This window comes from Dipodomys spectabilis, unplaced genomic scaffold (assembly GCF_019054845.1).
Source record: "Dipodomys spectabilis isolate Male_0828 unplaced genomic scaffold, ASM1905484v1 ptg000656l, whole genome shotgun sequence".
Taxonomy (NCBI): Eukaryota; Metazoa; Chordata; class Mammalia; order Rodentia; family Heteromyidae; genus Dipodomys; species Dipodomys spectabilis.
This window is the reverse complement of record NW_024871333.1, coordinates 167348-190312: the sequence shown is the minus strand read 5'-3', so window position 1 is coordinate 190312 and position 22965 is coordinate 167348. Positions and strand designations below refer to the sequence as shown.

Below are 22965 nucleotides of genomic sequence, written 5' to 3'. Positions count from 1 at the left end.
AGCCCTGAGCAGAAAAAAAAAAAAAAAAAAAAAGGTCAGGGACAGTGCCCTGGCCCTAAGTTCAAGCCCTAGAAATGACAGAAAAAAAATTTTTTAATGTTAATTAAAGGGGTGGGGGGAGAAGAAGGAGGAGAGGGAGGAGGGGGAAATATCTAATATCCAAATAACTGGACTTCCAGAAGTTGAGAACAGATTAAAGTTGCCACAAAGTTGATGATGAACTCCTAGCACTTAGGTACATGAGCTGCTTGAATACTGGGCCTATAAAAGGTTCAGACCAAAGGACGAAAATGTAGCAAGACATATCCCTGAGAAATTTCAGGGCAGGCAGAGAAAACCCTCAAAGCTTGCAGAGAAAGGGAAAGCACTTTATACTCAGTGATTTACCAGTCAGGGTCAGGATCATATCTGGTTTCTCAAGACCAGCAACAGAAACAAGAAGACAAGGAAACAATTCTTTCGAAAGACACAGGGAAAATTCTTTCTGCTTTTGTTTGGTTGGTGTTGTTTGTATGTTTTTGTTGAAGATAAGAGTCTCTCTCAGACTTTCCTGTCCGGGCTGGCTTTGAACCGTGATCCTCGGATCTCAGCCTCTTGAGTAGCTAGGATGACAGGGGTAAACCACAGGCGCCCGGCTCTAATCTCAAATTTTATACCCAGCTAACTATCAGTTTTGCTTTAGGACTGAGACACGAATAACTTAGTGAAAATGTGCCTTTCCCAAATCCATTCGTAGGAAAGTTGTAAGATAGTAATTGGAGAAAGAGAAAGACAAGGATTTCAAAGAACAGAGGGCCAAACCAAAAATCAAATAAGCAGGAGCTGGCAGTGAGGACAGAGGGAAATCTAAAGTGGAAATCTGTTCACCAATGGGAGGTATTCGCCAAGACGGACTGGACTCCAAGGACAGCTGTTGGGTCTACATTTACAGAAGGGAACTTTAAAATTCTGTCTATCTGTGGCATAAATGAATGCTAAATACGTAGAGCCTTAAACAAAAGAAAAATAAGACAATACTCAACTCCAGTAAAAAAAAATAAAAAAGTTGCATAGGAAAACAACAGTCATCCTGAAAGACTATGTGATTAAGCTATGATAAATATTTAGTAATTTAACCAAAACTATCATCTGTAGAAAATGGAGGAGAAAAGTGTCTGTGTGTGTAATCATAAACTTCTTTTTTTGTTGTTGTTGCTCAAGGCTTTAACTCTGGGCCTGGGCGCTGTCCCTCAGCTCTTCAGCTCAAGGTGAGCACCCTACCATTTGAGCCACAGCGCCACTTTTGGCTTTTTCTGCTTATGTGGTGCTGAGGAATCGAACCCAGGGCCTCATGGATGCAAGGCAAGCACTCTACCACTGAGCCACCTTCCCAGCCCCAATCATAAACTTTTGTAGTAGGAAGTAGGTTATCAAAACTTCTATCAGAAACAATGAGGTTAAAAACAAGATATAGTATTTTTTTTAGAAATTCAAGTGTGAATACAGATTATCTAAAAGAGTTTAAAATGGAACTTGGGGGCCAGGGACCAGTGGCTCACACCTGTAATCCTAGCTACTCGGGAGGCTGAGAGCTAAGGATCACAGTACAAAGCCAGCCCAGGGCTGGAAAGTCCATGTGAGACTCTTATCTCCAATGAACCTCCAGAAAACCAGAAATGGTGCTGTGGCTCAAGTGTTAGAGTGCTCGCCTTGAGCTAAAGAGCTGACGGACAGTGCCTGGACCCAGAGTTCAAGCCCCACGACCGACAAGAAATAAATTAATTAAAATAAATAAATAAAATTATCTTGGGGAAGGGAGTTAAGAGTTGGACAGGGAACTACTGTCTTTGTACTACTTCTTTATTTTGGACTTCTTTATTTTTTCTGTGCCAGAGCTTGAACTTTATTGGACTTCAACATTTTTTATATTTGTTTTGTTTTACTGGTACTGGGGCTTGAAGAACTCAGGGCCTGGCACTTGCCTGGCTGGTACATTACCACTTGAAACACATCTTCAGCCTGGCTTTTTGATGGTTATTTTGGAGATGGAATCGCACAGGATTTTGTATTGGGCTGGCATGGAACTATGATCCTCTGGATCTCAGCCTTCTGAGTAGCTAAGATTCCAGGACTGAGCCACCAGTGCCCAGTTCCTTAGTCTACTCTTTTTATTTTTCTTTTTTTTGTTGGTTGTACGGCTTGAACTCAGGGCCTGGGCGCTGTCCCTGAACTCTTTTTGGTCAAAGCAAGCGCTCTACTATTTTGAGCCACAGTTCTACTACAATTAGTTTTCTGGTGGGTTCATCGGAGATAAGCATCTCAGACTTTTCTGCCCAGCTTGGCTTTGAACCAGGGATCCCCAGATCCCAGTCTCCTGAGTAGCTAGGATGACAGGCGCGAGAGCCAAGGGTCTGAGAGTTATCTATCACAGGATGAATCTGGTCCCTACTCTCCTGTCTCCAAGCCAAGACTCAACCAAAAGGGATCCCTGGTCAAGCTGACCCCAGCTGCCTGGGTCACTAGAGGGCGCAATACCGTCACGCTGGCTCTGCCACACAAAACCCTACCCCAAAACCTACTACCCTACCTACTGCCAATCGAATGTCTCTGGCACATTTCCTGCTGTCTCTAGCCAAGAGAAGCAGAGAGGCTCTCTCCAGGCCGCACATACAAGGCAGGTGTCAGAGGTTAGGTTGGTATTTCTTTCTTTCTTTTTTGTCAGTTGTGAGGCTTGGTGCTGTCCCTCAGCTCTTCAGCCCAAGGTGAGTGCTCTACTACTTGAGCCACAGCGCCACTTCCAGTTTTCTCGTGGTTTATGGGAGATCAGAGTCTCATGGACTTTTCTGCTCTGGCTGGCTTTGAATCACGATCCTCAGCTCTCAGCCTCCTGAGTAGCTAGGATGACAGGCGTGAGCCACGGGTGCCTGGCTAGGTTGGTATTTCTAACGTAAGCTTCTCTGGTCTGCTGGCCTTCCTCCATTCCCCAGTGTGACAAAGGCTGCCCAGACAGAGGGGAACATGGAAGAGTATTCCCTTCCTCCAGGTGGTCACCCATGCCCATTACACTCACCTTCCATGCAGCTGTGGACTCCTGGAAGGTCCCCACACTTAGAAACTCCAGAGAGGACTGGGCAGGTGGCTCAGTGGTAGAGTGTTCGCCTCGCATGCATGAGGCCCTGGGTTCGACTCCTCAGCACCACATACACAGAGAAAGCCAGAAGTGACGCTGTGGCTCAAGTGGTAGGGCGCTAGCCTTGAACAAAAAGAAGCTCAGGGACAGCATCCGGGCCCTGAGTTCAAGTCCCAGGAATGGGAGTAATGTTCAGAGGCCCCCTCCCCCTCCCTCTACATTCTATGATCTCACCATTCAGACCCCATCAGAAGCAAAGAATCACAAGGATGGGGTGGGGGAGGGGAGGTTCTCTCTGGGGCGGATGAGGTTTGGACAGTCAGGGTTTCTTCATGTTTGTTGGTTAGACACAGATCCATAAAGGCAACCTGAGCCAGATTCTAGATCTGGTGTTGGGTGTGAAAGGGGAGGAGGTAGAGGTAGAAGGTGGTGTGGGGGGGGGTCTTGAGGGAATAAAACCAAGGTGGGGGGAGAGAGTGGGGGAGAGAACAAGAAGGAGAGGAGGACCAAGGGAAGGCCCTTACTTGGCTTTCTCTGCTGGTGGAACTGGACTCCTGGGACTTCTTTTTCAGCGTTCAGGTACTTCCTGCCATTTGCTTCCTGCCCTTCCCCTGTCCCCCCACCCCCACCCCATTCTGATAGTCTTCCTGTTCCCACGACCTGTCCAAGGGAGGGTGTGGAGAGGGGTGTGTGTTAGGGGTGGGGATTTCACAACTAACAGTTTTCCTTTGATGTGGCCACCACCCCCCCCCCCAAGGCCATCTCCCGTCCATCCGTCAGGCATTTGGGAAGCAGGAGGACAGTTCTTCCTGGGCTCTGCAGGAGGGGGCTACAGAAGAGCCCCGGCTGCAAGAATTCACACCTTCACACCGTGCAGCAGGTCTAGACACAGCCCCGGGGCTGCTGAGGGAGGGACTAGGTGTGGGTGACTGGACCTTGGCTAAGCCCTGTGCGTGCGTGTGTGACGCTGCCGCACCCCGTGGGAGCTGCACCACCGTTCCAAGAGGAAAGGCTGGCTCTGAGAATTGGGTCAGCTCTGGCTGTTTTACCTGGGCAGGATTCCAACCTTGTCATCCCAGCCACCTTTGTCATCTGGGAAGAATCATGGACCTGCAACGGCTAAGAGACCAAGGGAAGTTAGAAACCTGGCTTCCCCGAGAACTGTAAATGTACATAGGCTGGCTATTTACATAGCGCCCACCTGCTACCTCAGTACGTTGGAACCATGAGCAACTTCCCACGGCTACCTTTATTTTATTTTATTTGTGGTCGGTCGTGGGGCTTGAACTCTGGGCCTGGGCGCTGTCCCTCAGCTCTTCAGCTCAAGGCGAGCGCTCTACCACTTGAGCCACAGCGCCACTTCTGGTTTTCTGAGTGGTTCAGTGGAGATAAAGAGTCTCACAGACTTCCCTGGCTTTGAACCATGATCCTCAGATCTCAGCCTCCTGAGTAGCTAGGATGACAGGCGTGAGCCACCAGTGCCTGGCTTCATGGTGTCTCTTTGTAAGGGGGTTCCTTGATTTGCCACAAATGTCCTCATTTGTTTCTTTGAGATGCAGTATTTGGCTTCCAAGTAAATTCTCTCTCTCTCTCTCTCTCTCTCTCTCTCATACACACACACACGCACACACACACACACACACACACACACACACACTTTGGAGGGCTCCATTAAAAATTAACAAATGGCCCTGTTTAGCCAGCTTGCAAAGTTTTCTCGTTCCATAGTTCCCGCCAACAACTTCTGGGAATTGCAAACTCTGCTTGGGGTAGGGGTGGGATGGGTGGGGGGCAGACAGAACTCAACCTCTGGCCCTGGTGGATGGGGAACAGCACGGAGGAGAGCAGATCTCCCTCCCGGTGGGCTTTCTGAAGAAGGCTTGTCCACTCAGGTCGGCAGAGCACCTGGGGAATAACAAGGGCTAGAGAGAGATGTAGGCACAAAGAAGCTGTCCTAAGCTGGGGTATAAGAGGAGCAGAGAGAGAGAGAGACGGCAGGTGGAGAGAAAGACTCTCCCAATCTGCCCTGTGCAGTTAGGGATCTTGGTATTCCAAAGGAACAAGGAACTGGCAGCCTCGGCTACTGATAGGCAAACTCTTCATCTCTCTGAACGCTGCCTTCCAAGGGGATGATTTAAAAAATAAAATGGATGAGTGAGCGGGAAACGCGGGTGGGTGACTGACCTGTGCTCGGTTGAAAAGGTACCAAGAAAACCAACCAAGGACAGACAACCTAGGAGAAAAAGAGAGTCGCCGTTCCCTGGGGCAAATAAGAGATGACAGGCTGGATTTTCACCCCAGCTTCCAACCCCAGAGTCTCACTTCTCCCCGGGTGAAAGAAGGTGACAGAGCCGAGGTGTTGGTAAACAATAAAAGTGCAATTCAAAGGTGGCCGCTGGGTGTGTGTGTGTGTGAAAACAGCAGGGGGGGGTAGGGGAAGATAAAGGAAAAGCAGAGCAGCAGCAGCTGGTGGGAGAAATCAACTCCTTGCTGGTGTGTGTGTGTGTGTGTGTGTGTGTGTGTGTGTGTGTGTGTGTGTGTGTGTGTGTGTCTGAGCGGATGTTTCTGTGGTCCTTCGCTCCCCACCCCCAGACACACACGTATACACACACACATGCATGCACACGCACACACACGCACACGTGCTCTACCCTGCAGCCAACCCCCCTCCTCCCTGAATACACCAGGCAAGAACAGTCCAGAGCCAAGACCCTCCCCGACTGGAGATGGCAGGTGAGGACCAGGTGGGGGGGGCATGGTGGGGGCCTCCCCCACCCCCCCAGCCCCCCATGTGGGAGGAGGAGGAGGGAAACCTCAGGGGAGAGTTTATGGGGGGGGAAGGAGGGAAGCCAGCTGGAGGGGGGGGAGGCTGAGGAACTGACCCAGAACCCTCCTCACCCAGCACCGCCTGGGGGGGAGAGGAGGAGGGAGAGGGAGGAGGGGGGAGAAGGGGGAGGAGGGAGGAGGAGGGAGGAGGGGGAGGGGGGAGGAGGGAGGAGGGGGAGGAGGAGGGGGGAGGAGGGGGAGGAGGGAAGAGGGAGGAGGGGGAGGGGGGAGAGGAGGGAGGAGGGGGAGGAGGGGGGAGAGGAGGGAGGAGGGGGAGGAGGAGGAGGAGGAGGGGGGAGGAGGGGGAGGAGGAGGAGGAGGAGGGGGAGGAGGGGGAGGAGGGGGAGGAGGGGGAGGAGGGAAGAGGGAGGAGGGGGAGGAGGGGGGAGGAGGAGGGGGAGGAGGGGGGAGGAGGAGGGGACGAGGGAGGGGGAGGAGGGGGAGGAGGAGGGGGAGGACGGAGGGGAGGAGGAGGGGGAGGAGGGGGAGGAGGGAGGAGGGAGGAGGGGGAGGAGGGAGGGGAGGGGGAGGGGGAGGGGGAGGAGGGAGGGCGGGGCTCCGCAGAGGTTATTTGTGGTTCGCTTTGATCCCGCGGGGGAACCTGAAACTCTCACATTCCTGGCATAGCAGCCGCCTCCGGCCGGCCGCGCGCGCGGGGAACCCGAGCCTGGGCCCCGCGAAGCCGCCAGAGCGGCGGAGCCGAGCCGGAGCCGGAGCTGGAGCCGGAGCCGCAGCGCCGGGGCGGCCCGCGGTGAGGACGGCGGGGCCGGGGGGCCGGGGATCGGGGGGCCGGGGGATCGGGGGGCTGGGGGATCGGGGGGCCGGGGGATCGGGGGGCCGGGGGATCGGGGGATCGGGGGACCGGGGGATCGGGGGATCGGGGGGCCGGGGGATCGGGGGGCCGGGGGATCGGGGGACCGGGGGGGCCGGGGGGCCGGGGGATCGGGGGGCCGGGGGATCGGGGGATCGGGGGATCGGGGGGGCCGGGGACCGGGGGGCCGGGGGACCGGAGCCGGGGGGCCGGGGACCGGGGGGCCGGGGGATCGGGGGATCGGGGGGCCGGGGGATCGGGGGACCGGGGGGCCGGGGGGCCGGGGGATCGGGGGGCCGGGGGATCGGGGGATCGGGGGATCGGGGGGCCGGGGACCGGGGGGCCGGGGGACCGGAGCCGGGGGGCCGGGGACCGGGGGGCCGGGGGGATCGGGGGATCGGGGGGCCGGGGGGCCGGGGGATCGGGGACCGGGGTATCGGGGGGCCGGGGACCGGGGGGCCGGGGGATCGGGGGATCGGGGGGCCGGGGGATCGGGGGATCGGGGGGCCGGGGGATCGGGGGGCCGGGGGATCGGGGGACCGGGGGACCGGGGGATCGGGGGATCGGGGGATCGGGGGGCCGGGGGACCGGGGGGCCGGGGGACCGGGGGTCCGGGGGACCGGGGGGCCGGGGGATTGGGGGCCGGGGGATCGGGGGGCCGGGGCCGGGGGGCCGGGCGGGCGGAGGACGGGGCGTCCGGGCCCGCGGAGCGTGGCTGGCGGGTCGGATCGCGGGGCTCCCCGCGCCCGGGGGGTCGGAGGTCGGAGGTCAGAGGTGGGGGGTGGAGGGGGCGCAGGTGTCCTCCCCACCCCCCTTCCCTCCTCTTTGTCTCTCTTGGGGGGAGGGGGGCTGGGAAATAGAAAATGCTCTCCGGAGCCCCCCCACGCGGCCTCCGTCCGTCTGTCCGTCCCCCCCCTCCGGGCCCAGTGGGAATCCGGGCGCGCGCCGGCTGGGGGGACCCTTGAGGTGACTTTGGGGGTTGAGGGTCGGGGGGGCCCCCCCCTCAGCCCGTCGGTATGGGGGGGAGGAAGGGGAGGGGAGGGGGTGGCATGGTGAGGGGGATGGGGGGGGACAGATCTCAGGCCAAGAGAGAGGGGGGAGCTTGCACACATCTCAATCTCCTCCCCCCATTCCCCCTCAACCCCTGGGCCTTCAGGACCCCCCACCCCTGGGCCTTCAGGACCCCCCCACCCCCCACCCCTGGGCCTTCAGGACCCCCCACCCCCCACCATCCTGCAGATACAACCCAACCCTTTTGTTTGCTTTGGGTTTTGCCCTGGGAACAGGGGGTACAGGGGGAGGGGGAGAAGAAGGGGGGGGGTGGGTCCCCCTCCACCCCTCTCCCTGGACCCCTTCCTCACTGGCAACTGGGAGGGTGGGAAAAGAATGGCTTGGGAATGTGCTGTGCTTCCCGAGCTATGCTTACACACACACACACACACACACACACACACACACACACACACATACACACACACACACACACACACGCCCCACCGGGCACTGGGGGGTTAGTGTTGTGGCAGAAGAGGGAGTCCACATTCCTGTACCCCCTGTCCACACACACACACACACACACACACACACACACACACACACAGGGGGAGAAGAAGGGGGGGTGGGTCCCCTCCACCGGTCCCCCTCCCCCCCTCTCCCTGGACCCCTTCCTCACTGGCAACTGGGAGGGTGGGAAAAGAATGGCTTGGGAATGTGCTGTGCTTCCCGAGCTATGCTTACATACACACACACACACACACACACACGCCCCACTGGGCACTGGGGGGTTAGTGTTGTGGCAGAAGGGGAGGGAGTCCACATTCCTGTACCCCCTGTCCACACACACACACACACACACACACACACACACACACCCTCCCCGTGACACACACACACACACACACACACCCTCCCCGTAACACCAAGGCGGACCTGCCATGGCCGTGAGGCGGTGTTTGGCTTCCCCTGTATCTCATCATTCTCATCAGCTCCTACCAATCCTCTTATCTCTCCCCAGTTGGTCCAACTGGTGGTTACTGGTGTCAGGATGCTCCCCTCCCCCCCCCAAATAGCCAGTCTTGCAGAAAGAAGACAATACATCAGAGACTTTCTCCCCAGTCGGCTCTCTCTGTCCCTGGGTGGCAGGTGCAGTTACAGCGCGCGCGCGCTAGGTGACGGGCTGCTCACCTTGGTGTGCGCCCGGCCTCACAAAGCCGATGGATTGTCAGGCTGAGTCCTCAGCGGGTCATGAAGAACAAGGTGTCTCCAATCTACCTGCAGCCCTTGAGGGAAATGGAGACCGGGGGCTGTAAAGAGGGATCTGCAGGGCTCAGAAATGGTGGGGAGGGAGCCTAGGGCTTCCATTGTGCTGTGGTTCTTTTGCATCACGTGTTGTCAATAAACTGGGGCCCTGTTCACCCCTACTTAGGGACAGCTAAGCAGTTCGATCTGAGCTAGGCCTGTCCTGGAGTTCACATCAGGCTCATGGATGGGGAGGCCGGCTGTGGAGACAGTGGTTTCTGTTAGATTCCCTCTGTCTGGTTGGCTGTCTGGGTTTAGTGAGTCTTCATGAATATCGTCGCGATGGTAGTCATTTGCCAGGGATTTATAGCTAACGGGAGCTCAAAAGTCACCGCTTCTTAATTCTCAACTAGATTCTCGGCAGTCCTTTTCCGGTTTAGTTGTGTGTGGGTCATGTGAACTCAGGGCTTTTTGCACCTCTTGCTTGGCTTTTTGCAACCAAGGCTACCACTTGAGTCACGTCGTTTTTGGATTTTATTTTTGGCTGGTTCGTTGGAAACGAAGAGGCTTTTGGATGTGTCTGCCCACAGCGGCTTCAAATCTGGATCCTCCTATCTCAGCCTTCTGAATAGCCAGGCTTACAAGTGTGAGCTGCTGTGTTTGGCTCTTCCTTTTTGTTTTTGTTTTGTTGGTCATGGGGCTTGAACTCAGGGCCTGAGCTTTTATTTTTTTTTGCTCCAGGCTAGCGCTGTACCACGTGAGCCACAGCACCACTTCCAGTTTTCTTATTGGTTTCATTGGAGATGAGAAGTCTCATGGACTTTTCCTGCCCGGGCTGGCTTTGAACCTCAATCCTCAGCTCTCAGCCTCCTGAGGAGCTAGGGTTATATAGGCGTGAGCCACCAGTGTTTGGCTTCCTTTTGTTTTTGTTTTATTTAAGGGGGGGGGGGCAGGAACCAAGGCTCAGAAGTCTGAGTCAGCACCGGCCCCTGAGCTCAGGTGGGGTGAGAACCCACCCACCCCAACCTCCATCATCATCTTTGGGCTTTCAACCAGCGTGTGATAGAACAGTCCTTCACTTTTCCACATGCCTCCACTGATCATCCTCTCTCTCTCTCCTCTCTCTCTCTCCAGGTGCTCTAGGGCCAGGTGTAAGCTCATCCTTGTATAGACAGTTGTATATGAGCAGCGGAAGCATGAGGACGTTAGAAGACCCCTCGGGGACCGTCCTGCACCGGCTCATCCAGGAGCAGCTGCGTTACGGCAACCTGACTGAGACCCGCACGCTGCTGGCCATTCAGCAGCAGGCCCTGAGGGGTGGGGCTGGGGCTGGCGGCTCGGGGAGCCCCCAGGCCTCCCTAGAAGTCATGGCACCCGAGGACAACCAGGGCCTTCAGCAGGCCACCAGGCAGGAGCCCCAAGGCCAAGAGCACCAGGGTACCGAGCCCCATCTGGCAGAGAACAACCTGTATCGGCTGTGCCCACAGCCCAGCAAAGGCGAGGAGCTGCCTACCTATGAAGAGGCCAAAGCCCACTCTCAGTACTACGCGGCCCAGCAGGCTGGGCCCCGGCTGCATGCTGGGGATCGGGATCCTCGGGGTGTCCCCGGTGGGGGCCGGAGACAAGACGAGGCCCTGCGGGACCTGAGACACGGACACGTGCGCTCCCTGAGTGAAAGGCTCCTGCAGCTGTCTCTGGAGAGGAATGGCGCCCGGGCTCCCAGCCACATGAGTTCCTCCCACAGCTTCCCACAGCTGGCCCGCAGCCAACAGGGCCCAGCACTCCGGGGTCCCCCTGCAGAAGGGCCAGAACCCCGTGGGCCCCCACCTCAATACCCACACGTTGTGGTCGCCCAGGAAACCACAGCCGTCACAGACCCCAGATACCGAGCTCGAGGGAGTCCACATTTCCAGCATGCAGAAGTCAGGTAAGGGGATTTGATCTTTTTCTTTTTGTCAGGCCGTGGGGTTTGACCTCTGGGTCTGGGCGCTGTCCCTCAGCTCTTCAGCTCAAGGCGAGCACTCTTCTGCTTGAGCCACGGCGCCACTTCCAGTTTTCTGAGTGGTTCATTGGAGATCAGAGTCTCAGGGACTTTCCTGCCCGGGCTGGCTTTGAACCGTGATCCTCAGATCTCAGCCTCCTGAGTAGCTAGGATGACAGGCGTGAGCCACGGGACTTGATCTTTCAAGCTCTTGGCTTCCTTCCAATCTAATGTCCTAGGGTGGGGGGGGAGGGGAGCGGCAGAGCCTAAAGGTCATACATCTAAAATCCAAGTTGGCCAGATTTCCCATCGCACTCCACCCCTCTCTACCCCCCCATACACACACCAGCTCCAAAGGTTGCCACATCAACTCCCCCTTTCCTGGGAAAGGTACAAGATGGCCGGAGGCTAGAGGGACTCTTTTTAGCATGGTTGCTTTCACTGGGTGGACAACTTCCACCGTCTGCTTAGCTGTGGCATTCAAGTCACGTGGATGGATACCTAGCTTGCCGTACGGTGTAATGAGACTCTTTCTGGGGAAGGGGGGTCTTAAGAGCCATTGCTGGGGCCAGGAAGGTGGCTCAGTGGTAGAGCGCTTGCCTTGCATACACGAGGCCCTGGGTTTGATTCCACAGCACCACATAAGCAGGGGGGAAAAAGCCAGAAATGGCGCCGTGGCTCAGGTGGTAGAGCGCTCTCCTTGAGCTGAAAAGCTGAGGAACAGTGCCGAGGAAGGTTCCAGAATACCACCTCTCACACACACACACACCCCCAACACCACCACCACCACTATCAGAGGCACCCAAGGATGGGCAAGCTCCCTTCCTCTGGCAGTTCAAGGTCGCAGTCTGGGTCTTGGCGTGCCTGCTGAGGCGTCATTTATTTAAATAGTCACTTACTTTCCCACCGTTTGGCCTTCTTCCCCTTGCTCTCCAGAAACAGTGTCGAGAAATAAGTGACGTGATCTCACCGGTATGGAGGCTGGGGGTGGGGCAGGGGGGTGTCACCTTTCCTGGGTTTTCTCCAGACACCCCCACCCCCTTATCTCCCCTCTCAGCACCGGTCGAGAAGCGTTTCGGAAGCTGAGTCTTGGCTTCTTCTTTTGGACCGAGCCTGGAGTAGCAACCCTGTCAGGAAAAGATAATATCAGAGTCCAGGAAATAGACTGTAGGGTGGAACAAAAAGTGGGGGGGGGGGGGGAAGGGTAGAACAAGGGAAAGCAAGTGTGAAAGGGAAGAAGAGCTATTCTTTCTTGGAGCTAAGTCATCTCCCCACCCCCACCCCCACCCCAAGAATGCCACTTGGATCTGCGTCTGGCCTCACCGCAAGTTTCTAAAGCCACCTGGAAAACGGCCATGGCTTTTCAGGGAAGGGAGAGTTTGGACAAGCTCTGTTCTGCTCCTACTCTCGGTACCAGGAATAAAATAAAACGGAGAGGAAGAGTCCCAACAAACAGGTGTAGAGGTGGACTTGGCATGATCAGGAGAGCCTTCCTGAAACCTTGCCGGGCTTAATACTTGTAGCTGGAGACCCTGGGTTAGGAGAAGGAAGGCGACATGGGGCAGAGGTGTTGGTACAGAGACAGACATTTTGTCTCAGTGGTGGAACCTTAACTGGAGTCTTCGAAATATAGTTTGGGGATTGAGGCTGGAGGGAGGGGTTGGGGGTCACAGAACCTGAAATAAGAAGGAAAGAGAAAACCTAAACGCTTGCAGACCTGGAACTGGTGGTTTGTAACAGTCACAGTGCGGCTGTTGGGGGCCTGGTAACAAATGGCCCCATGTTCCACAAGACAGTGTGTGGTCAGTCACGTTCCATGGGGCTGTCGGATCCCCAAAGCACTTTCCGTAGGTGAGGAGGGTCACCAGTACATTTTTATTTATTTACTTATCTTGTCAGTCGTGGGGCTTGAACCCTGGGCCTGGGCGCTGTCCCTCAGCTCTTCAGCTCAAGGTGGGTGTTCTACCACTTGAGCCACAGCGCCACTTCCGGTTTTCTGAGCGGTTCATTGGAGATAAAAGAGTTTCACAGCTGGCTTTGAACTTGCCCGGGCTGGCTTTGAACTGTGATCCTCAGATCTCAGCGCTCCTGAGTAGCTAGGATGGAAGGCGTGAGCTATCTGTGGTTTCTCTGAGCCATTCCTCTTCTGTTCCAGGATCTTGCAGGCCCACGTGCCTCCCGTGTTCCTCCAGCAGCAGCAGTACCAGTACCTGCAGCAGCCCCACGAGCCTCCCCCACCCCCACACCCAGCCACTCTTAACCATGGCCCCTTGGGCTTCCTCAGTCCACCCGCCGCAGAAGGGTCCGCCGGTGCCCAGGCCGCCTCGGCCACCCAGGGCAGTGCCCACCTGGCCCAGATGGAGGCTCTTCTGAGGGAAAACGCCAGGCTGCAGCGGGACAATGAGAGGCTGCAGAGGGAGCTGGAGAGTTCTGCGGAGAAAGCAGGCCGCATCGAGAAGGTAAAGCCTTGTAAAGCGGGGGATTGCCTTGGGCTGGGAGGTTGGCTCAGTGATAGAGCACTTGCCTCGCATGCATGAGGCCCTGGGTTCGATTCCTTGGGGCCACCTAAGCAGAAAAAGCCGGAAGTGGAGTTGTGGCTCAAGTGGTAGAGTGCTGGCCTTGAGCTGAAGAGCTGAGGGACAGCACCTGGGCCCAGAGTTCAAGACCCACAACCGACCCAAAATAAAAGGGAGGGGGCAGCCTTGAGGGTGATGGGCAGTGCACGGGGTGGGGTGTGGGGGTAAGAGGGTAACAGAGAAGCTGGAAAGCCTATATATCTGGCTGGATTTTGTACCATCCTTCTTGCCTGCCCCCCACCCCCTCCCCAGTCTGCTTTATCCCTCCTCCCAAGTTGATTCTAGACAACTGGCGAACAGCTGAGAGACCTCCAGGCCGGCAGCAGGAGCAGTTGCTGTCTAGCGGCAGTTAGAAAGAGCTCATTCACCAGCTAGCACCTTCACCCTGCAAAGCCCCCTCCTCCCAGGGACACCTCCCACAGAGAGCCCTTTGTGTCCCCCCACACAACAGCCAGTCTGTTCCTAGGCCAACTCTGGCCAGAGAGAAAGCTCCTCCCTTTTTTGAGGAGGGTGGGGGTGTTGAGGAGGGAATGACTTGTTGGCATGCCAAGCCAGCTAGAAGCACGTGCGGGACCTGTGGCTGCCAAGCGGGAGGGGGAGCTGTAGATCTCTCTGTAGAGGACTATGTCTTGGGGGGATGTGTGTGTGTGGAGCGAATGCTTCTGGCCGGGCATTAGTAGATGCTTTACACACACACCCTTCCCATGATTGGCCTCAGGTGCCACCGCCTGGAATGTGCCCCGACTCCTGGTCCTTTGTACCTCTTGATTTCTCACTAGCTGCCAGCTAGAAGTAGTAGCATGCCTCTTTCTGGACACAGGAAATAGGAAATCTCTGGCTAGTCTCCCTGGAGCAGCCATTTGGAGAGTTCCTGTCTTTAAATTCAGTAAGGGTCCAGTCCTGCTTGAGCCACAGCACCACTTCTAGTTTTCTGGTGGTTCATGGAAGATCAGAGTCTCACGGGGCTGGCTCTGGACCACGATCCTCAGATCTCAGCCTCCTGAGCAGCTAGGATGACAGGCGTGAGCCACCGGTGCCCGGCTTTTTCTTTCTTTTTCATGCTCTCTTTTCTACTGAGAAGTGGCGGCTCCGCCTAGAATCCTTCCCTTTCTCCAACTTGCTTCTCTGCCCCTTGCAGCTCGAGAACGAAATCCAGCGGCTGTCCCAGGCTCATGAGAGCCTGACCCGGGCCTCTTCCAAACGCGAGGCCCTGGAGAAAACCATGCGGAATAAGATGGACAGTGAAATGAGAAGGCTGCAGGACTTCAACCGCGATCTGAGAGGTGAGAGCCGCACGTGGGGGCTCGGGGAGCCTGGGGAATCATCTGGAGAGGTTTGGAGTCTCCAGGCTAGAGGAGATTCAGAACGGAAGCCACGTACTGACCCAGGGGCCAGAGTGTGCTGGTCTCCTCTGTGTTTTGTGAGATCGACTCCCCAAGCCCAGCTCAAAACGTGCTAAGCTCACAGACAGCGCCCCCCCCTCCCCCCTACTAAAACATCTTTTCCTTCTTCATTTGGAAACAGAAAGGTTAGAATCTGCAAACCGCCATTTGGCGAGCAAGACCCAAGAGGCCCAAGCTGGCAGTCAGGACATGGTGGCCAAGCTGCTTGCTCAAAGTGAGTAGAAAGAAGTCCAGCAGTGGGTGGAAATGGGACCACTGTGACCCCTCTGGATGGGGAGATCTTCCCCCCCTCCTTTGCAAAGGGGGTACAGGTTTACACTAAATGGTTACAGTCTAAAGGAAGGGGTTGGGGACGCTCTCCTGTCAAGACTGGGGTACTGGCATCAGTGAAGGGTGACTAAGTGTATTGACTAGTCTTTTTTGTTGTTGGTTGTGGGGCTTGAACTCGGGGCCTGGGTGCTATTCCTCAGCTCTTCAGCTCATGGTGAGCACTCTACCACCTGAGCCACAACGCCACTTCCAGTTTTCTGGTGGTTCATTGGAGATAAGAGTCTCACGGACTTTCCTTGCCCGGGCTGGCGTTGAACTGTGATCCTCAGATCTCAGCCTCCTGAGTAGCTAGGATGACGGGCGTGAGCCACCGGCTTCTTGTTCTTGAAGCCAAACTGGGCATTGGGCTGGTGGGAGCAGACCCTAGCAGTGGCCTAGAGAGAGCAAGAGAGGAGGGATAATAAACTGAAGGCAGGAGCTGGCTTCTCTCCTGCTAGTATGGGAAACCTACCGTGGGGGGGGGGGGGGGGGTGGGGTAATAGGTGGCTGGTGAAGGGTTATCCAGAAATGGGAGAGCAACTTCTTCCCAAGGAGAAAATCAGCCTTGATCACAAGCTTCAGGCAAGGAGTGGGAGTCAAAGCACTTCACAAGACGGGTAGATTTGGGGAGAAGTAAGTTAGTCTGTACTTGAGGGATTGGGGGTGGGCCTGAGATATCAAGTGGCTAGCGGGTCTCTGGATTAGGGGTGGGAGTGAGGGAGGAAAAGAGGGTTGATGTGTTTGAGAGTCTGGAAAGAAGAGGCTGCTGGGAGGGGAAACCCGACTGGAGGAGGCCTGGCTCTGAGTCGGTTTGCACAGCTTAGTTCAGTGAAAGAAAGGAAGTCTTGGGGGACGGGGTGGGGGGGCTGGTTTCTGGATGCCTGTGAAAGGGGAGCTGGGGGGGGGGGAGCCGGCATTTCCGCTCCCCGGGGAACTAGCTAGCTAGCTAGCACCAGGCTGTTCTTGGCTTCTCCTTGGAGCCATTAATCTCCAGCCACGGATGATCTGAGTGCCTGACATTCTAGGGCTGCCAGGCTGTTCTGCTCTGGGCCTGGCGTGCGCGTGCGTGCGCACACGCACACACACACACACACACACACACACACCACACCACACCGCCCTCTGGCCCCTCCTGGGGCTGGAACTTGGAGGTGAGGTGGAGGATCCCCCCCCCCCCCCCCGCACGCCGCCTTCTATGAAACATCTTGTAGCCCCCCCCCCCACCTCCTCCAGGAATGCATAGTTGCTTGGAAACCCTCCCCCCTCCCCACCCCCTTGGTGTTAGAAGTGATACAAGGCTACAGGAAGTTTCTAGAACAGAAGGCTGGGTCCACTGGCTCTACCACCCAAGGAGCTAAAGAAACCCAAGTAGCTACACCTAACTCCGTAACAGCTAGCTCTGTAAGCCAGATATCTCAGGCTGATTCCTCCTCCTCCTCTTCCTCCTCCTCTCCCTCTCCTCCTCCTCCTCTCCTGCTCCTCCACCACTTCCACACTTCCTCCTCCCTCCTCCTCCTCTTTCTCTTCTCCTCCTCCTCCTCCTCTTCCTGCAGTCAGATAGCACTATCACAAATGTCTAACTCCACCCTGACCCCCTGGCTCAGGCCTACCTTCCTTGGGAAGCTGGCTTGCCAGCTTTGCCCCCATTGGACAATAGGTGGTTGGTTTTTTGGTGTGTGTGTGTGTGTGTGTGTGTGTTTCTTTTTTCCTTCCATTGGGCTGCAGTTGGCATTTCTCTAGGAACCTGGGCATTCAGATCTGGGTCCCCAAACCATAGAAGGAACAGGATACGGCTTGGGCCTGCAAAACGAGCCCTGGAGTCCACTTTGGGGGAACCCACCACGGTGGCCAGTGGCCTCACATCACCACAACCAAGCATAGACTGGGACCTGGGACGTCAGAGCAGGACCATGTGGTGTGGGTCCATGTGGCAGCCCCATTCACCTCCTAAGCCTCTGCCCTCCCTCCTCCACCCTCACGCGCCGCCCCCCCTCCCCCCCCACATAAGATGAAGGCCAACCTGGAGGAACTGGGAGAAGGGAGTTCGGTGGTCCAGCAGGTGTAGGATTAGCGAGCAGGATCGCCATCACTAACTGAGCCCCTTGCGTTCCCCCCCGCAGGCTACGAACAGCAGCAGGAGCAGGAAAAGCTGGAGCGGGAGATGGCCCTGCTGCGCAGCGCCATCGAGGACCAGCGGCGGCGTGCGGAGCTGCTGGAGCAGGCTCTGGGTAACGCTCAGGGCCGGGCTGCCCGAGCCGAGGAAGAACTGCGGAAGAAGCAGGCCTACGTGGAGAAGGTGGAGCGGCTGCAGCAGGCCCTGGGGCAGCTGCAGGCTGCCTGCGAGAAGCGGGAGCAGCTGGAGCTGCGTCTGCGCACGCGCCTGGAGCAGGAGCTCAAGGCCCTACGAGCGCAGCAGGTGAGGCCTGGGCAGGTGGCAGAGCTGGGGGGAGATTTTGAGGATGTCCACAGAGGCAAGGTGGAATGATCATTATTATTATTAAGTTGTTGTTGCTGCTGCTCTTGGGGCTTGACCTCTGAGCCCGGGAGCTGTCCCTGAGCTCTTCAGGCTCAAGGCGAGCGCTCTACCACTTGAGCCACAGCACCCCTTTCAGTTTTCTGGTGGTATATGGGAGATCAGACTCTCACGGACTTTCCTGCCTAGGCTGGCTTTGAACTGTGATCCTTAGATCTCAGCCTCCTGAGTAGCTAGGATGATAGGCGTGAGCCACCGGTGCCAGATAAGGTATAATGATGGATCGCACTCCATTCACAGTTTGGAGAATCGTTTTTGTGGTCCCCTGTCTGTGTTTGTGTCTGCCCACAGGATTCAAAGGAAGGCTGTTAGGATCCATGCTGCCCACTCTCGCTAGGGGTGTGTGTGTGTGTGTGTGTGTATGTGTGTGTTTTGAACATGGTGTATAAGTGAGCGTCGTTATGTGAGATCAAAGACAGTGGGCCACCCTTGTATTTTTTGGTCGGTGGTGGGGCTTGAACTCTGGGCCTGGGCGCTGTCCCTCAGCTCTTCAGCTCAAGGCGAGCGCTCTACCACTTGAGCCACAGCGTCAAACCACTAAGTGGTTCATTGGAGAGAAGAGTCTCACAGACTTTCCTGCCCAGGCTGGCTTTGAACCACGATCCTCAGATCTCAGCCTCCTGAGTAGCTAGGGTGACAGGCGTGAGCCACGGGTGCCCGGCTCAGTGGACTTCCTTTGACCAGGGTATTCTTTGCTCTGCAGAGACAGACAGGCACTACCACCCCCGGTGGTGTCAGTGGCAGCGGGGGCGGCGGAGGCAGCCACGGTGGATCCCAAGAGCTCAGTGCCCTGCGACTGTCAGAACAACTGAGGGAGAAGGAGGAGCAGATCCTGGCGCTGGAGGCCGACATGACGAAGTGGGAGCAGAAGTATTTGGAGGAGCGGGCCATGAGGCAGTTTGCTATGGACGCAGCCGCCACGGCGGCCGCCCAGCGGGACACCACGCTCATCCGCCACTCCCCTCAGCCCTCTCCCAGCAGCAGCTTCAACGAGGGTCTGCTCGCGGGTGGCCACCGGCACCAGGAGATGGAAAGCAGGTTTGTCGCCCGTCCTTCATTCCTGATCAACAGCTCGGGAGACTGTGGCTTAGGGAGCCGTTGGGTACCATCTGGGTTAGGGCTATGACTCCTCCCTGGAGCACTGCCCTTTTGTGCTCACAGAGAGACTGGGACCCGCCTCTGAGCTGAGACAGGGCTGCAGTGATGTCTCAGCAAGGCCCCGGGTCTCACCTGCGTGTCGGGGGCGGTGCCCCATGGGTAGGGCTGAGCCTATGGGCATGGCTCTCTCCCTCAGGTTGAAGGTCCTCCACGCCCAGATCTTGGAGAAGGACGCCGTCATCAAAGTCCTCCAGCAGCGCTCCAGGAAAGACCCCGGCAAGACCACGCAAGGGTTCCTGCGGCCCGCCAAGTCCGTGCCGTCTATCTTCGCAGCAGCAGCAGCGGCGGCGGCAGGAACTCAAGGCTGGCAAGGACCTGAGTCTGTCAGTGAGCATCTGTCAGCCCGGCTGGCGGGAGGTAAGAGGAAGAAGGAAGCTGGGGATGGGATAAAGAGAATAATGTCTTAGGAGCTGGGAAGGTGGCTCAGTGGTAGAGCGCTTGCCTCGCATGCATGAGGCCCTGGGTTCGATTCCTCAGCACCACATAAGCAGAAAAAGCCGGAAGTGGCGCTGTGGCTCAAGTGGTAGAGCACTAGCCTTGAGCTGAAGAGCTAAAGGACAGCGTCCAGATCCCAGTTCAGGCCCCACAACCGACTGACCACACACACACACACACACACACACACACACACACACACACACACACACACACACACACACACACACACACACACACACACACACACACACACACACACACACACACACACACACACACACACAATGTCTTAGCCGGAAGCAGATTGCCAGAAACCAGGAGCCAGGGCTTCCTGACTCCACAGTTCCCATTTGAGCCAATGGGAAGAGGAAGGGTGTCCTCCTAGCACACCCCACACCTTCCATCACTCAAAGTAAAAGCAACTCCCTGGGCCAAGTATGCCTTCTAGACCAGCCCTGGTGTCTCCTCCTAAGCAGGGACCCCTGAGCTAAGAATTATCTACAAAGAGGGAGCCTGCCATTCGAGACATTCGGGGACCAATCCGACCTGATAGGTACCCCCACTTGAAATCAGTTAGCCTTGGTGTCTTATTGGAGTTGGAAAAATCAAGAGCCACCCATGATGTCCATTAGGCCCCCGGTTCACTTTCGAGGGGAGCTCTTGATTGGGGAATCGCATCTTGTAAGCCAGGTTGTAACCACCGACCTCCTCTCTTTCCCGCAGACAGAGCACCACCCATGGAAGAACCAGTCGCCACAGCCACCCCTGCCACTCACACCAAACATGGGAGCCGAGACGGCAGCACCCAGACCAACGGCCTGCCGGACAGCACCCCCCCCACCTGCCTGGCTCCAGAACCCAGTAGCTTCTCAGGGTGCAGCAATAGCCAGAAGACAGCTTCTCTAGGTAAGCAATTCACTTTCCCTGGCCCGTGTATCAGCGAGCGGGGGGAACTGGAGTATAAAGAGGAACACCAAGACCCTGTCTCCCCGCATCCTTCACATGGTCATTGTCTACCTACCGTAGTGGGGGGTGCTAGATAGGGAGAGGTACAGAGATGCACACCTCTGGTGTGAATACGAGGCCGGTGTGAAGCACCAGGACAGTTGTCGGATGCCCTTGGTGAAGGTCAGGCTACATGGAAGGCCCCAGCTCTCCTCCTCCACCGTTTTTCCTCACATACGCAATTGCCAGCCTAAAATTTAAAGCTGCCGGGTGCCTATTGGGGCGAGCTTACTCAGGAGGCTGAGATCTGAGGATCGCAGTTCAAAGCCAGCCCAGGCAGGAAAGTCCCTGAGACTCTTACCTCCAATAAACCACTCAGAAAACCAAAAGTGGCGCTGTGGCTCAAGTGGTAGAGCGCTCGCCTGGAGCTGAAGAGCGCAGGGACAGCGCCCAGGCCCAGAGTTCAAGCCCCACAACCGACAGAAAAAAAAAAAAATCTGATACTGATGCAAGTTACCCTGATGGTGCTGTCATTTTTAGAGACTGTTTTTTAAAAGTCCAGGAAGGAGAAACTTGAGAAGAGGCTCCCCCCACCCCTTTCTTTTTTTTTCTTTCTTTTTTAACTTCCCTTTCACATTTAGCCTTTGCATATTTGCCTGTGTCTCATGATCTCAGAAAACCACAGGCATGAGAGGAATTCTGCAGCCTTGGGGTGGGGGGGGGAGGGCTGGAGTGGGGCTGGAAGAGCGCTACACAGCTCTTCCAAGCCCTCCAACCAGTTCAGAGTCCTGAACAAATGCATCTTCCACACTGGAGCTTGGTAGTCTGGGTCAAGAATCGAGAGGGAGCCAGGCACCGGTGGCTCACGCCTGTCATCCTAGCTACTCGGGAGCCTGAGATCTGAGGATCACAGTTCAGAGCCAGTCCGGGCAGGAAAGTCCATGAGACTCTGATCTCCAATGAACCACTCAGAAAACTGGAAGTGGTGCCGTGGCTCAAGTGGTAGAGCGCTCAACTTGAGCTGAGGGAGAGCGCCCTGGCCCAGAGTTCAAGCCCCATAATCGACCAAAAAAAGAAGTGTGTGGGGGGGGGGAGAGTGAGCTAAGATCAAGCAATGCTGTTAACACCTCGGTCCTTGTCTCTCTCCAGACTCCGTAGCCTCATCCCGAGTCCAGGACCTGTCAGACATGGTGGAGATTCTGATCTGAAAGGAAGGAGAAGGGGTTTCTTGGGGACCCCGAGTCATGCCCTCATCACTGCCATTCCAGCCGCCCCCCCCTCCAACTGCTGGCTTCTCCTCTACCTTTCCTCGGCCGTCGACTGTCCCAATCCTGGGAGCTCAGGGAGAGGAATGTTGTTGGGCAGAGAGGAGCTGAGCAAGCTCAGCACTCTGGAAGACTCCTCTCCATTAGGCCATCTTCTCCCGGCACCTATGAAGAAGGAAGATGCAGCTTTCACCAGCTGGATGGGTGAAAGGAGTTGAGTTGAGGCTTCTCCTGCCCTGCCTGTTCATCAATACAGAGAGAACGAGGGGAATGTGTTCGTCTGGAAAGCCGATTCCCAAGACCAGCACCAGCTAACCTCACCCGCTGTTGAGTTCCTTGTGGCTTTCTTGGGATCACTGGGACTTGAATCTATTTTGAAGACTGTTTCGAGGGCGTGAGTGTTACAGACATCACTGCCCTTTACTTGGTGTGGTGTGTGGGGGACCGTGTGTAGTCGTAGTTTGTATATAATTCCCTTTTCTCCGGGAACAGAAGATTGAAGCATGCTGGTTCAGATTCATGTCCCTGGGCTGTGTGGTCTAGCCCTGCTGTCACAGTTCTGGAAACTTTCTTTCTCACTGGAATCCCAGTCAACTTCTCCTCCTCCTCCTCCTCTTCCTCGAATGTTTGGCCCATGAATTTTGATGCTGGCTAATTCTTGAGATAGGAGCTGCTTTTCTCCTCCATGTGGAGCCCTAGTTAACGAGGCGACTTGGCATCACCAGCCTCTCTCCATGTGACTCCACAGTTCCTGTCTTCTGGGACGTCCTGTTGATTGGGTGATACACTGAGCCAGATGAAATGAGCCACCATACAACGGGCCATCTGGGAGCCTGGGGGGCCCCTTACCCAGCACCAGTTTTGAAGAAACGGGACTTTGTGGTTTTTGTGCTGTTGAAAATTAGTCAGTGAGCTTACAAGACGTGGTCCAAAATAGTCTTTCTAAGAGTGGAACCTCACCCACCGGGCGCCAGTGGCTCACACCTATCATCCTAGCAACTCAGGAGCCTGAGATCTGAGGATCACGGTTCAAAGCCAGCCGGAGCAGGAACCTCGGAGAGACTCTGATCTCCAATCAACCACTCAGAAAACCGGAAGTGGCGCTGTGGATCAAGTGGTAGAATGCTCACCTTGAGCTGAAGAGCTGAGGGACAGCGCCCAGGCCCAGAGTTCAAGCCCCACGACTGACCAAAAAAAATGGCACCCACGAGGCTGGTTCCTCAAGCTACCCTAGCCCAGGCTGATGCAGAAACATAAACACTGGGAATGAGGAAGAAGGTATCCACGTGACAGCCTCTCATTTTCAGCAGCAGTGACTTTTTACTTCACATCATAAAATCCCCCAATTCAGTCCCAAGAGCAATCGGCGGGTT

At 56.2% G+C, this 22965-nt stretch overlaps 1 protein-coding gene across 1 annotated transcript; it reads left to right on the top strand.

Moving 5' to 3' along the window:
* The first annotated feature begins 6638 nt into the window (after window positions 1-6638).
* Window positions 6639-22631, top strand: Amotl2 (angiomotin like 2). Its single transcript, XM_042671734.1, has 10 exons — window positions 6639-6686; window positions 10119-10911; window positions 13121-13424; window positions 14680-14824; window positions 15066-15158; window positions 17374-17669; window positions 18490-18824; window positions 19081-19301; window positions 20106-20288; window positions 21477-22631. The coding sequence occupies exons 2-10, from the start codon at window positions 10166-10168 to the stop codon at window positions 21533-21535; spliced, it is 2382 nt and encodes a 793-aa protein (XP_042527668.1). The 5' UTR covers window positions 6639-6686; window positions 10119-10165; the 3' UTR covers window positions 21536-22631.
* The last annotated feature ends 334 nt before the right edge of the window (window positions 22632-22965 follow it).

What these genes read in the sequence shown, in the direction of transcription:
- Amotl2 (XM_042671734.1), top strand. Translation starts at nt 10,166, where the DNA reads ATGAGCAGCGGAAGCATGAGGACGTTAGAAGACCCCTCGGGGACCGTC. An exon ending in CTTCAACCGCGATCTGAGAG is followed by an intron (nt 14,825 to 15,065) that starts GTGAGAGCCGCA and finishes ATTTGGAAACAG; the next exon opens with AAAGGTTAGAATCTGCAAAC. An exon ending in GGCCAAGCTGCTTGCTCAAA is followed by an intron (nt 15,159 to 17,373) that starts GTGAGTAGAAAG and finishes TCCCCCCCGCAG; the next exon opens with GCTACGAACAGCAGCAGGAG.